This window comes from Glandiceps talaboti, chromosome 3, assembly GCF_964340395.1.
Source record: "Glandiceps talaboti chromosome 3, keGlaTala1.1, whole genome shotgun sequence".
Lineage (NCBI taxonomy): Eukaryota > Metazoa > Hemichordata > Enteropneusta > Spengelidae > Glandiceps > Glandiceps talaboti.
Window position 1 is genome coordinate 29,138,644 of NC_135551.1, and position 15,946 is coordinate 29,154,589.

Genomic DNA, 15,946 nt, shown 5'->3' on the forward strand with positions numbered 1-15,946 from the left:
GGTATGCAATTTTTATGATTGTAGACAGTCTGTAGAGTAGTTGTGAGAAAGGAGTGGGTCATCAAAGCAAGATAAAATATATTAAGGTATAAAAATAATTTAGATTAAGGCCTTCAAGATATATATATATAAATAGATGTATATAGTTTACTATTCCTGGAGTTGAACTAGAGGTGTTGTCTAGGAGACATTCTACATGTATCACTTACTTGAAAACATAATAAAATTCCAAGAGGAATTACTTAAATGTTACAAAAACTCAAATGAAATTAAACTAAGAGTGTTTGTCATGTGGCTGGTAGGCAAGCTTGGCAAGAGTATTGTACATTTTCCATGCTAATGGTTATAAAAATACACAGTAACAAGTGTATAGAAAATATGCAAATGAGAATGGTGATGTCACTATCTAGGGTCATCAACTAGATAACTGTTCCCATGGAAACAGGACTGATCCTGACATGTCACACCACATGGATGAATTATGAACTTCACAATGGTGATGACATAGTATAGTTTATACCAGCAATAGGTGGAGGTTTACTCAGCAATTATTCATTCCATATTTATTTACACAGATCAAATACATATATAGTACTGCTACCAGTGTTAATTATAAACTAACTGATGTCAATAAATTACTAATATTGTAATCTGTGGTAGTAAAAGGAATCTGTGATTTTGTATTTGTGGTAAATTTTCTATACTGAAATTACAAACATATCAAGTAGTAAATGTACTATTTTGAGTTAAACCATAATAAGTAAACTTACATACCACACGCATGCCATTTTTTAAACAAAATTCTGATTCAAGATACATAAATTTTGTAAAAGTTTATTTTTCTTATTTGATAGAGTATTGGTTGTTGGTGTGTAACGCTTAGATTATGTATTTATGATATAAATTACAACAGATAACAGCTGTTCAAAGGGAAAATATAAATATTAGTAATAATCATAACCTTGGTACTTAGTTAAAATAGCTTGCATAACTTATACAATTAGATCTATTGTGCAATTGATAATTAATGTATGTCTTTTTGCTGGAAGACATAATTTTCTGAAATTATGGTGTCATATTTTGTCAATGGACATTACACATAGCACAGGAACGTAGCTCAATATACTGCTAGCTCAACTTCAGATGACTGACATTGTCAAGCAAGATAACAAGGTCCCTGGGCTGTATTTCATACTAGTGTTACATGCTATAGAATAAAATTAGATACAAAATGGATGTTTTTTTTATTACATTCCTTGACCGATAATGTTCACTCTGTGGAAGCCACTCTTGTACAGGATTGGTTGAGAAGTAGTCGACTTTTATCCATTGTGGATTGTGCTGGTGAACAGGCGTAAGTAAACATAGATTCATTTGGAACCAGAATGTAAATTTGACCAGTTTATTATGTAGAACTTCGAAGATCTAAAAGATCTAAAAGATGACCCTAGAAACTAAAGTGTCATCACACTGTCTTTAGCCAAATATCCATAAAAATATCCATAATTATGTTCAAAGAATAATTTCCAATTTCTTTTCTTCAGATTATTTATTTACACCTGCAGTAAAACACCAGTGATATGTGCTGATGACATCACATTGGAGACAGCTCTACCAATAAAAGGAGACTTTGTTTGCAATGTTGGTGAGTATGACCTTACAATCTGACCTCTCAGGTCAAAGTTCAAACAAAGAATCAAATCCCAGTAGTATTAAGTTGTCAGTTAGGTGACATGACGTGATGATTTGAAGGATTTACTGGTAACTCAACTATTTGGATTAATATAAAAATGAGAATCCTGCTATTATTGACACAATTGATGGACAATGTGGGTCACAAAGTGAAATATATCATTTATGTAAATTAGCTACCATCCTTTGACTCTACATTGCAAAGATAGTAGCTAATTTGCACAATAATTTACATATCAGTATATTAATTTGCATATTTGCATAAAGTCCATTTAGTAATCTTTTGCCATTTATTGAGATACTAACAAGAACTTCTTTGTTATTTGTACACAAAAACTACAAATTGGGAAAAACAGAACTACTAATAAATTGTAACTATAAAATATCATAGGTACCCCTGGTTTATCACTGTGGACATTCAAGATACACTGTATATTGAATATCATCCTTGTAAATAGATAGTATGTTCCCCAGGGAGTTGAGGAAAACTAAAGGGCCGTTGTGCCGTTCTGATCCGAGCCAGGGGTAATAATTGTAAAGCGCTTTGAGCACGGCGTGGGAAAGCGCTATATAAGAACCCAACATTATTATTATTAAATGAGTTTATATTCAAGAGTAAAAAGTGTATGAACTCGGCTGATGCCACATTAACAATTCTCTTCGAGAATATGGAGAATCTGCTGTGAGTATAATTCAGCGTTATTTGAAGACACAATACCTGTGTTGTAGCCAAGACTCCAGAAAATCTTGTCATGGAAACCAACCACATAATGACCAAAAGCATTCAATACACCAGCAGTAGTACGGTAACAGGAATCAACACCTATCAGCTGATCTTTCACAACTTCCTGTCTTCCTAAATTACTCATAAGAAACGGTGATCTCTCAAAGCATTGGTTTCTATCTAAACATTCCGCTGTGATTTCTACATCACTATCATTGGTACCTTTCACCATGGAAGGTGACTTCTGTAGCTCTAAAGGTATTTTGCTTGAAATACGGCTGTGTACTTCTTCATGTATGTTGCAGGCTAGTTGCCAAAAATCTTGTGTTAGTAATGAGTTCGGCATTATTGATGTGCTGAGAGGAAGGTAGGATGGGTAATTCCCCAAGTTGTTTGTATTTGTATCTTCAAAATATCTTCTGAGAGACACCATTACCGTACAGTGTAAGACCTCCCTCGTGGTCACTTTACCATCTCGTATCATAGATATCATTGCCAATATTGCTGCAGCTGTCAGAACACCATTTAATCCAATACCATATTCCTTTGCTTTTTGTACCAATCGTGCTGTTAGATTTTTTTGAATAATGAAAGGATGGATTCGATCCTGTGCTTGTATGGAGCTGTCTGTCAAAGTTTCAGGTGGAAATCGCTCTAGAAAATGTGTTGTTGCTTCTTCTACATGTATGTCTTGGACTGCAGAAGGAACTACACTCATTGCATCCTTGTTTTGTTCTGAAATTAACTCTTTACATGATGGAGGGAATTGCTGACTTTTAATCACACTATGGTTTTCTCCCATGGCTATCAGGTTAAGGTTTTTGACCACTTGTTGGCACAGTTGCCATAGAGATATACCATCTAGAATTGAGTGATGAGATGTGAAAACAAAGCCTGTCCTGTAAACTCTAGTTTCACAGTCTTCGGTGTCCAAATCAGACCAGTTTCCTTGTAATAACCTACACCTCCATAATGGTCCGAGAGCCGAATCAACAGGTATTCCCAACTCACGTGAAATCACAGCTCCCCAATCATCCACACTCTCAGACACCATGTGTAAATCTACAGTACCTTCATTGGGCATATCTTGGAAATATCTCTTGAACCCAACACCATGTGGCACTTTAGTAATTCGAGCTCTCAAAGAAGGGTGAAGTTGTCTCACCATATCCAGTGCTTTCTGCATATGTTTGACTGTTAGTGCAATCTTACACTTTAGTAAGATAGCTATGGAGGGACATCCTAAACCCCATCCATGGATTTTATCTAGGTATGCTTCGTAGTCATCCAGCCTACGATGGTACCCTTCTTCAGCCATTACGCTGACAGTGACACCCTGTACTTAGGGTGCAATGTACAAAGTACAGTTACCAGTCTGTAGTGTTGCAGTACGTGACTCATATTTTCTGACTTGATACACATTTTGCAAGTGACCTTGTCATAGTTATATATGCAGTATGTTAACTTATGTGATCCTGTGTTATTGGATCCCTTGTGCGTATTATTGACCAAAGTATGTCAATATTATACAATTGCTCTAGAAAGTGTGTAGTTACTTCTTCAATGTGATGGACTGCAGAAGGAACTACACTAATAAGTCAGTTTGAACAGATAATTATAAGTACATGTACTAGAAGTAAGTATTTTGTGTCAGTCAAAGACACTCTTCTGTTATGACACTCAAAATTCCATGACTAATCATAATCAGTGTGAAAAGATGATTTGTGTGGAGTTTGAAGACTTGGTGATGTTACTCAGACTTACCTCAGATAGCCATGACAACCACAAGTACAATGCAAGTAACTCACACTGTCACTATTTAGCACATAATTGACAACATTCTACTAAATACTGTATAGATATACAATGTATGGGTATATCATTTATGGGGGTTATATCAGTGTCAACTGAATGGTTGCCATATTTGCCATGTAAACCCTCTATGGTCTACAGTACTAGTTGAGATGCTATCTATGGCATCTAAGAGGGGAAGAGAGATTTTGAAAATGGGGGGGGGGGGATCTTGAGATTGGGGGGGGAAGAGAGATCTTGAGATTGAGGGGAAGAGAAATGTTGAGATTGAGGGGAAGAGAAATCTTGGGGGGAAGAGAGATCTTGAGATTGAGGGGAAGAGAGATCTTGAGATGGGGGGGGGGGAGATCTTGAGATTGAGGGGAAGAGAGATCTTAAGATTGAGGGGAAGAGAGATCTTGAGATTTGATGATGGCATCTAGAATACTATAATTACTGGGTCACGCATATCATCTACATGTATCGTTGTATGTTGTTTTCAGAATCAGAATCTTCAATGGTATTGCTCGTTCTTTTACCAAATATTACAGGGTCACACTTGTCATCTCTGTTGTTTTCAGAATCAGAATCTTCAATGGTATTACTCGTTCTTTTACCAAATATTACAGGGTCACACTTGTCATCTCTGTTGTTTTCAGAATCAGAATCTTCAATGGTATTACTCGTTCTTTTACCAAATATTACAGGGTCACACTTGTCATCTCTGTTGTTTTCAGAATCAGAATCTTCAATGGCATTACCAGGTGCCGATGTACCGGTCCGAATCACAACCAATGAAACAGACGTTGTATTTGAATTGCCGTTTGGATCCAAAGCAACTATATTTTTAAATGAACTCAACAAGGCAATGGGCAGTAAGTCACATCATTACATTTATATATTACAAAACACTAGATGACAAGTATCATCTTCCACGTGTGATTATGTTGGATATCCATAGATTCTATGAGTGAATAATTGTAAGAATAATAATCGCATGAATTATTTAACCAGATCAAACATCAGGACAGCATGATCTGATCATGTTGTCATGCCAACTAATAAGGTCATGGTCCCCATATCTTGAGGTCATAAGTCAGAGGTCACCATCCTTATCTAAGGTCTTGAAAAATGTCATTTGAGTTGCAGTTTGAGCTGTAAGTGTTTCTTGGGCTGATATTCAGAAAACACGTGGCACCATACTCTCAATACAATCATCAGGTATTCAGTGTTTGCATACTAGGGACGTGTGAGGAAATGGAAATAAATATGAAATGTAAATAGTGAAATTTTAAAAACAAAAATACAGAGGAAATGTGAGAATCTAGGAAATGATTAATATCTGAATACTAGAAATTTGTGCTTATAATCTAACTACTGTTATATGGTTTAATCAATCAGTAGAAAGTGTCTAGAGTAAAGAGATATATTTGTATCATTTCAGTTTACTATCTTGTTACTGCAAAATGTTGTAGATAGCTAAAATAGATTGTAACATACAGTATCTGATGTTAGTTGTTAATTTTGTGATTTAGTATAGCAACTAGATTTCATAAATTGTGAATGATATTTGAGAAGAAAGTCAAGTAAATAATCCTTGCTAAGATATAATGTGTATTGCAGTACAATGTTTTTGCTGAGGTTTTACAACCTCAATAATATGGTGGGTGGGGGGGGGGGTGTCTGGTAAAACTTTTATTGTATCTTTTACATAATAGATTTATACTCTGACTGTCAAGGGGGGTAGTAACTACTGTATAATGAATGGGGAACTAGGTAGATACAATACATAAAGCTGTACTGGCTGTAACTGATACTTACTACCCTTAACAAAAATACTAGTAGGGAACTCTGGTAAAGTGATTGGTGAATCCAGGGAAATTTTACCTACTTTCATACTGAACAGCCTTAACAAAAGCACTGGTAGGGAACCCTGGTAAAATAACTAGTGAACACAGGTACATTTTACTTACTTATCACCCTTAACATAAACACTGGTAAGGGAACCCTGATAAAATGACTGTGGAACTCTGGTAGAATTTACCTCCTTACCACTCTTAGCAAAAACACTGGTAGGGAACCCTGGTGAAATGACTGTGGAACTCTGACCAACTCAGGTACATTTTACCTCCTTACCACCCTTAACAAAAATGTTAACCCTTAAAAATAAAGAATTAGTCAGTACATATCAAAAGGGCATAGGCTAGGTATTTTCATCTTTGTTATTGTCATTGAGGCATAACTTGAAAAGCTACACAATTTGTCATTGTGATAGATGTTGTAAAGTGCATTGTTAGCCAGGGATGGAATTGCCAGTGTTCACTCAGACATATTGTACAATGAAATCAAATCATCAGATTATCTTAATTTCTATCATTTAGATCTCTAGAATGCATAATATGTACTACGTGTTTTGCATTACTGAGATCTAACCTACAGTATGTAGGCATTATTTGATAGAATAGTGTGAGTTGTAGTTGACTTACTATATTGATATTTCATGATAAGTTTACTGTACATAATTAAATCAAAATAACTCAAAGCAGTGTTTTGTTGTAATTATGTTGTTATTAATATTATATTAACAGAGTATTAGTAAATCAAGAAAGTTACTTTTATAAATTATAGTTGATTTTGTTTTCTTTGTTTTCTCTCTGCTATCATAGTTTATCATATGTCATGGGGGTAGGGGGGAGATATTTGTTTCAACAATTTTTCATCCAAGATATGAACTATTATTTGTTGTTTCTAGGGGTCAGATGTGATTAGCAGAACTATTTTCTGATTTCTGTTTTCTCAGTTTGTTTTTTTCTTTTCAATGTGAATATCATTCAATTCCATTCAATATAAAATTATGATGACAAATTTAAATCATGTGTATTGATTAATTTTAGGTAATGGTTTGATGTTGATTTCATTTGTCTTTCTTATCACCAAGCTGTCCATTTCAAATTAAATAGATATGATAAAAATGTACGAGTCAATTAGTATATACTGTACTGCTGTTACCAATAAACAGAAATTGAAAATGAGTGAAATATTATAAATTGTAAAAGGGATTTAAAATATATAAATGGAGCCAGTCGTGATAAATCACTTTATAACCCTTGCAGCGGCTGGTACGTTTGAATATACAGTACAAACACACAAAAAATACACCAATGGTACATTGCCAGCTTTAGAAAGACATGCTTCAATGGCCAGCGACCTGCTTACATGCATGGGGCAAAGGTCATGACCTTAATTTACATATCTGTACGAGAGTGATGCACGGAATAACTAATGATGTTGATGAAACCTGAAACGTTTAGGTATAACATGAATGGTGGGAGAGGTATTGAGTTTGTTAATGTATTGTCAGCAAAATGCTGTGTTAACATTTCAACTCACAGCGTCAAACAGATTTTCTAAAAAACAAATCCCAAATTGTCAATGATGTCACTGAGCATTATCAGGGGTTTACAATGCTGATGAGTTGTCGCCAAAAACTGGGATTTGCTTCTAAATAATATTTAGATTCTTCTGAAAGTAGAACTTTTCATTTGATACTGTGAATCCAGAATCTATGACCATTCATTCTCATATTACATGTAGTTGAAAACAGTTTGTGTTTGCAGTTTTTGTATAGTACAGTAAAAACTTTGAATATCAACTAATATAAACATTTTTATTTTGGTGCATTAAAATTTTGGTGGAATATTTTTGTAGGACATGTCAAGCACACTTTATTTTGGCAGACAGTGCAAGGGGAAATTAGACACTACTTGTAAATAATTTATCCAACTAACCACTTTATACTAGTATGTGTATTTAGTGCAACGGGTGTTGACATCTTTTACAAGAGGTGAATATAAAAATATGTCACAATTTGCCTACTGTACTGTAAGTTAGCAGGAGTTATTTCCATGGAAATCAACTTTTGTCAGTACTCAGCTAAAATAACCCAGCCTAGAAATAAATACATGTATAGACGAACCATCAGAATAATTCACTTTTGTCTTGATTTGAATTTATCAATGTACTACTGTTCCTTAACTTTATAGTACCATATCATTTTATTGAAATCAGTAATTGGTTGTGTCTAAGGGGTCAAGTAACAGTTCCCTATCGTCTAGTCATTAACAATTATTTGTATCTTACAAAATAATGCCATTACATATCACATATAGTCCCTGGTTGCAAAGACTTCCTGGAAGAAAAACAAGCATGAATGCTTATAGGAAACTATGAATTTCCTTGTAATAGAACATGATTTTCTGTAACATAGAATATCATATGTCAATTAGTACTACTGGGCAAACATCCCCTTCAGTTCAGCACCCAAATCATCAACTTTACTAAAATATTGCCATGGTAACAGACATGAGATGAACAGAGTTCAGAAGTTTATGATTGGATTAGGCTTTAAGATGGTCTAAAATTGGGTATTGGGTTTTGGTCAAAATGGGTCTAAATTGGGGTCTGGGGTTGGCAGCATTGGCCTCACACCACTACCAGACCTGGCCAGTGGTACTCTAGCTCCCCCCCCCCCCACCCCACCTCCAATTCATTTTACTTTCCTTGTATGTAACAGATTTTGTTTGTCCACAGTCTGATGTCCATAGTAGTATATAGTTTTCAGTTATAAAACACTTCCTTGTTTATACAGTGTTCTTACAGAGAGCCAGTCGTGGTGTTTCATTAACATTTAACTGGGTTGAGAGGTACAGACAACAAATCCAGGAAGCTTCTCATGACAGGATACACCAAGATTTCTTTGGTTTGAATGATCTCAACCCAACGACAACTGTTACTCACCAACCTACCATAGAACAACCACAAGACAACAATCAACAACAACAACAACAACAAGGTATAGTAGTATTTTATTTCTGACATTTGTTTATGGTAATATAGTTTATACATGTAGTTTACAGTTTTTGACGCTAGTGTAGCTCAGCAGCCATGGGGAAGTATTTCTCATACAAACAAGTAAAGTGGACAGTATAACACTCACATCATAACTATACACATTCTTTGACCCAGTATGTAGACATCTTTCACAATAAATTAATTGTACTGTTAATTACCATGGTGTTTATTTTCCTTGTTTAATGTAATTAAAAAATAGTCAAAGAGTAATTACATGTATATTTTTGATAAGACTGACATTTACATGTATGTTAACATTTACGTAAAATTTTTACAAAGGACTTCAGTCGTATCATGGTTAACCTTACTAATACTATGCCAAGTTCAAGTATATATTGTATCTTTTCAAGTACATGTACACTTTTTACATCAAAATGCCACCAGCTTGTGTTGAAATCACTTATTTCATAGCTAATAGTCACATATATGTGTTTCTAGTTTACATGAATATTAGCTGTCTGATACTTGGTATATGTGGTATGTGGTGATTGTCATGCAATGTATATTCATAATGTTGGTGTGGTTGTCAAAATTCAGTGAAATAAAAATACTAATACATGTCACTGTATTTGAAATAAACACAAGCTGAAATAAACACAGGGAATATTACTTCCAGGATATGACTTTAGGACACAGGACTCAAACTAAGGCTGTTTTACTTGTCCTGGACAAGTGATTTGAAGCACTGGACAAGTGATTTTTAGAAAGTACTTGTCCCAGTGGACTAGTAGAATTTCTCATGGTTTTCAATTTAAAACCTCTGCTTTCTCATTCTTGTATAAGTAAAAACTTTCTTGTACCTGCAGAAACATTCAAAGTGATATTTTAATAATGAATAGATACATACAAATGATTAGTGTACTTAGATTTCCTGAGTTTACTCAAACTGGAAGTAACGTCGTGGCAACTCGCTTGGCGACAAAAACTGATCGAAAGGGACATCTCAATCAAACATCTCAATAAAATTTATACAAAAAAATATTTACTTTGTGGACAAGTACTTTCTGATTTGGACAAAATTTTTAAATTTTTAGTAAAATATAGTATTATGAGTAAAAACTTACAAACAATCAATAAATGTTTCCATTTCAGGTATATATATGTGAGGCATATAAACTGAATTAGTGGCCATGTGACACACCTGTCTACATCCATGTCATTCATTGTATATAAACTAGTGACAAGTGACTTGAATTCACCATTGTTGCTTCAACTCCAAAGTAGTGTAGCTACCATATGTAGCAAATATATGGTCTCTTCTTATCAACTGTAGGTGGCATGTTACTTGTAATCTACTACCACTAGTAGTAGTTGCTGCCAGCTTTATTCACTGACATTGTCACCCCTTGGCATTGCTTCCCTACAGACTGGCCATGGTCTAGTATAATAACTCCAAGTAGTGATGGTACAACACCTGTAGCATGTAAGTGGTTTATTCACCTGTTAGCTGTCCATCATAGAGGGCGTGCTTCATTGCTTGTCTAACTTTGCTACCCAGAGGGCGCCCTCTGCTGATATCTCAGACAGCATGTTCTAGACACTCTCCCAAAGCACCTTCTGCTATTTATCTTGCAGGAAATCCCTATGCACATTTCTTTAAATTAATGCACCATGTATACTTTCCCACTTTCTAACCAGTTTTCTTTCTTTTTTAAAAAGTAATGAATGGATTGAAGTGTGCAATAATTCTTAAAAAGTTTTTGCTTCAATTTAATCCTGTGCTTTGAGATTTTCTTTCATCCTACTTCCTGCACTTATTTCCATGTCCGTTGTATACAGTGGTAAAAATGTTGTTACGTAAAGATAATTGACAACTGAAAGCTCTGACATTTTGACTCGGTCGACTTTTTCTAACAACATTATGACGACCGCTCACATCAAGTTTGGATAGTTGTACACTTTAGTGTAGGCTGTAAGATTACGTCATGACGTTCTGCCCTCACCGGCCTCCTCTCACGATGTGTGAGGGCGCCCTGTCACGGCATACCTTACAGACTAACTTTAGTGAAAATATGTTTGACCAAGCAAAGCACCGCAACAATTACCTCAATCAAAATATTATCACTCTTTCTGTTTGAAAGCATTAAAATATAGATTAGTTAGAATTAAAGTGTACAACTTCTTCTGTTTAGAATATTGAGAATAACTGGCTATTGTAAAGGATATTGACTGACCCATAATGTCTGTACCTTTAGTAGACAAAATCAGCCATACTCCTGTCATTGCAGTTGTTGCTACACTAGAATCCAGTCATGTGGAGATTTTACTCTAATTTTTTCCCTACATGTACCACGTCTGGCATTTCCTTATATGGTCGTATATTCAAACCTAAAATCAGATTATGATTAGAGACAGAGACATTAGCCCCATCTACACGACACTAAAAATCCTACCTCAGGTAGGATTCAGGATAGTTTGAAGCGCGTGTTGACGCAAACATGTCCTGAACCTGTCCTGAAACCGTCCTGACTTAGGACACCTTTCAACATCTATGCAACATCTATGCCGTAACCTTCCTATGTGTAGACACAAACCTCTCCTACCTCAGGTAGCACTCGGAACTGCCTCAGGTAGGATGACCCATAGACGGGGCTACTGAATATGGTAATCATGTTTACATCGTACATCTCAGCCCTTCTAGTTGGGTTCTAATCACTTGGCGATACTATTGACACCATCTCATGGTGGGAAGAATAAGAATTTGCATCTGTTTTCTAGTCGTAGCTTCCATACATCAGTATGTCACTAATGAAATACCAGGTATGGTAAAAAAAACAAGATCAAAACCTCCACATGGCTGACCTCTAGGCTATTGATGCAACACAATTGAGAATTGAATGTTAATGTATGTGTAGATGTTGGTAAAGTACTGATACTGATTAGCATATCAAGTCAAAGGTTGAAGTGTTGATACTGATTAGCATATCAGGTTGAAGTGCTGATACTTATTAGCATATTAGGTCAAAGGTTACAGATATTGCTCAAGTACAGCAAGATTTTTCTTGGTTCTTATCTTACCTCTAGTAAATTAAATGATAACACCTACATGTAATATTTCACAGGAAAAGAGGAATTCATCAATGATACTAGTATGCAATATTTTGTGATGCAAATTTCCCCAAATTTTGTCAATTTTTTGTTTGATATCACCATTCTCTGATCTTTCTGTATAGTCTTAGTTATATATAATAGCATATTTCCAGTGAAGGCAATACTTGACTGTTGTCATGGTTACAGTTATGAAATGTAGGGCAGTCTAGTAACAGTACAGGAGAGTTAAAGATTTCAGTTAAGAGGGTGATAACACAGCTGTACACTCCCACAATAAAGTGGATACTATCATGTAAGTCTATTAAACACAAGTGTGACTCCAGATTTAAATTTGTTAATTCCACCAGTATCTAAGTATACATTATGGGTCATTCAATTCTTGAAATCTTTGTAATCTTAAATGTAATATGAAATAATTTGCAATTTATCTTATTGAAATTATTGCTAAAAGTCAGCATCACATCACTGGAGAGTTTCTTTACAGTTCCAGAGACGGAAGGATTTGGATTCGACGACAACTTTGCCGATCTGAATTTGAAAGACATGCCATCAGACAACAGTAGTCAGAGACCGCTCAGTCATGCATCTAAAGATAGCAGGGGTTCAAGAGAGAGTTTCACAACATCGTAAGTAATATATATCATTCTGTAGAGGAAAATCTGTAGTCACAACTATAATATAAGTATCTATTTGTAGAAGTTCAGCTACTTTTCATCTGGATATTATGTTGACCTGTATACTTGAAGTTTTCACATCTACAAAATTACTTTGCACAGTGATATTAAAGTGCTTTTTGCTGAGTTTTTAGAAGTACAATAACAGAGGAGAAATCTGATAAAATTTTCATAGATTTTCAGTTCATTGTCTCTATCGGCATCAGTTGTCTATTTTTTCACTGTACAGAGTGATTTCTTTAAAACATCCATTCCATTACATTCATTCATATCTTCATCTATTGTTATGAAAACATAGAAACAGTGTGTTTTGTTTTTTCAACAAATTGTAATTATTATAAAAATATAGAGGAAAAAGAGTTATGTTTCATAAACTTTATGTGATTACTGTTGTGTATACTGTCAGTTTGTGTGTGCCATATTATAAAATGAATGGTCTGAAAGGTTCAACTGCTTATGTAATCTCACTCTCCACCCCATTTCTGTGAGTGCATTACAACTGTCTACATCAGACATCAGACCAGACCGTGGCCGAATGGAACCTGTTACAAACACAGAAAGTAAACAAATGAATTGGATTAATAACACTTGGCTCAGCATGTTTGAAGTACAGAGACTTGTATTACACATTATAGTTTGATAAGAACAGTTTTATGGCCTCTTTATGTGTACATAAAATGCCAGGGGAACTGGAAATTTGTTTTTGAATGTGAACTACAATGCAAAGTGGCCATAAAACTGTTCTTATCAAATGATGGAATGTAATACAAGTCTCTATATAAACATGCTATGGCAAGTGTTATTAATCCAATTCAGTTGTTTACATTCCCATATCTGTCAGGCCAATCAAACTGTTGATATGAGGCTGCAAATAGCGCCCTCTATATAAGGAAATGCTCATTGTAGCATGTAACTGTGTACTACAGAGTCAAGTACCTCTCCATCTTCTATGGTTCTTGTTTACTACATATTTTAATAGAATTGTTCAGTTTGACTTTTCTAGGAAATTGACATCATTTTCTGTGTCTCATTGCATCTGTTGTCTTTCAAAATTACCTTTCCCTCTCGAAGTGAAAACCTTCAATAGAAATTACAAAATAATACAATGTACAGTGATGAAATGAATAAAATAATTGAAATTCTGTTCCACAGCACTACTACTTCATTATCAGACAGATTGTAATATGTCTTTATTTTCCAATGTTGTCAATTTGACTTTATATCAATCATTGTTATTCTTGTTTTGTTAGTAACCATATGGTGTTGGGTTTTTGGTTTGAATAATTTTATGCAAATGACATGGTGCCAATGATTATAACCAGACATGACTTGGATGGCAAATATTTGGTCAAGACTCAATACAGAGACAATAATTTAAATTCATTTTACATATAACTCAGTTGACATATGGATTAGTGTCATCACAATATTTGGATGATAATTATTTTGTGTGGAATTCAATTTATGTAACTGTCTGTACTGAGATGTATATGATAATTTATCAGTGGAGTTTTTGTGGACTGAATACCGTTGGAAGTCCTGACACAATTGATAAGGTTTGAAATATGTTTACTTTTAAACTATAATGAAAATTTTATTAGTTACAGTGTACAATATTTCCTGATTGACAGATATTGAAAGACATGTACCGGGTACTGTTTCAATGATTATACCATGCACAAGCCAGGTTCAACAAACAATATGGAATATATACTCTGGTGATTCTATGTCACAACAACGTGTGTCTATGTCATTGGTTCTGCTGTGTGTGTAATATAAGTCAAAATGCTCAAAATTGCAATTATTTTCTGCAATTTTTTTCATATTACTGGCACTGGTATAATTATATTATTGCCCAATATTTTTCTTCATTCAACCAGAAAAAAACTTGTGTAGACCAATATCATTTATCAGTCTAGGAACCACAGTGTCACTTTAACTAGGCCAAAATTATGAATTGGAAAGAATGTGGTCTAGTTGTATTTGTCAGATTTTACATATACATGTACATTGATTCAGGATTAGAGTTCAGTCCCCCACCTTTGTCCAAAAATTCACTTTGCTGTATCTTCATTTTTGTTCTACTACAGAATACAAAATAAATTTTTGTATTTGTTTAATTTTGTGTTACAAGAATAATCAGCATTGTTGTGTTCAGAGTACAAATAGACTTCAATAACTTGTGTGTGTAGTTTACCATCACCCATGGTTACCATCACCCATGGTTACCATCACCCATGGTTACCAATGTTAGGGTTAGTCATTAAATTTAGTGTATTATCTGTACCATAGATGTTTTGGTAATTATACCTCTCTCATTCATTCATTCATTCATTCATTCATTCATTCATTCATTCATTCATTCATTCATTCATTCATTCATCCATTCATTCATTCATTCATTCATTCATTCATCCATCCATTTATTCATACCTTCACTTACAAATCCTACATGTAGACATCCTTGCTTGCCAGTTACAATTCCTAAAGCTGTTACAAACTAAGGCTCAGATTCAGATTGTGAATCTGTCATAGGTCAAGTCCCTGAATAAAATATGCAGACAGAAATAGTTGGTTTGACTATCATAATACATTTTACCATGTTTGCCTGGTCAACTCCATTGTTGCCAACTGTGTCTGTTCGAACTAACTATATAAAGTTTTTTTTTTTTTTGATGATTGGTCATACTTCTGATCGAAATTTGAAGAAAATGGCAAAACTGGAAATGATAAAACTGACTTGTTAACTGATAATGTTTATTTTCCACAGGAGTACTGATGATTTGCCGTCTGAATCTACTGGAAGTGGTACAGTTAGTGATGTTATGAAGGGTATGGGTGTAACTACTCCTAGACCTGTTGGTGTCAGAGATGGTATCGTAAGACTACACATGTCAAAACGAGACAGTGAATTTACAGTTATGAAGCCATTTAGGTGAGTGGGAATTTGTAGTTATGAAGCCCTTTAGGTGAGAGAGAATTTGTAGTTATGAAGCCCTGTAGGTGAGAGAGAATTTGTAGGTTTGAAGCCATTTAGGTGTGTGAGAATTTGTAGTTATGAAGCCCTTTAGGTGAGAGAGAATTTGTAGGTATGAAGCCCTGT

At 34.7% G+C, this 15,946-nt stretch overlaps 1 protein-coding gene across 1 annotated transcript in view; it reads left to right on the forward strand.

Annotated features, from left to right (window-relative positions):
• Positions 1–15,946, forward strand: part of LOC144432496 (inositol polyphosphate 5-phosphatase OCRL-like) — a 37,165-nt gene that overhangs the window by 4,178 nt on the left and 17,041 nt on the right. The window contains exons 2-8 of the mRNA XM_078120714.1: positions 1,275–1,354; positions 1,545–1,645; positions 4,945–5,082; positions 8,856–9,059; positions 10,485–10,541; positions 12,654–12,795; positions 15,617–15,778. Coding sequence (XP_077976840.1) covers positions 1,275–1,354; positions 1,545–1,645; positions 4,945–5,082; positions 8,856–9,059; positions 10,485–10,541; positions 12,654–12,795; positions 15,617–15,778 — 884 coding nt within the window. The remainder of the gene's footprint in view (positions 1–1,274; positions 1,355–1,544; positions 1,646–4,944; positions 5,083–8,855; positions 9,060–10,484; positions 10,542–12,653; positions 12,796–15,616; positions 15,779–15,946) is intronic.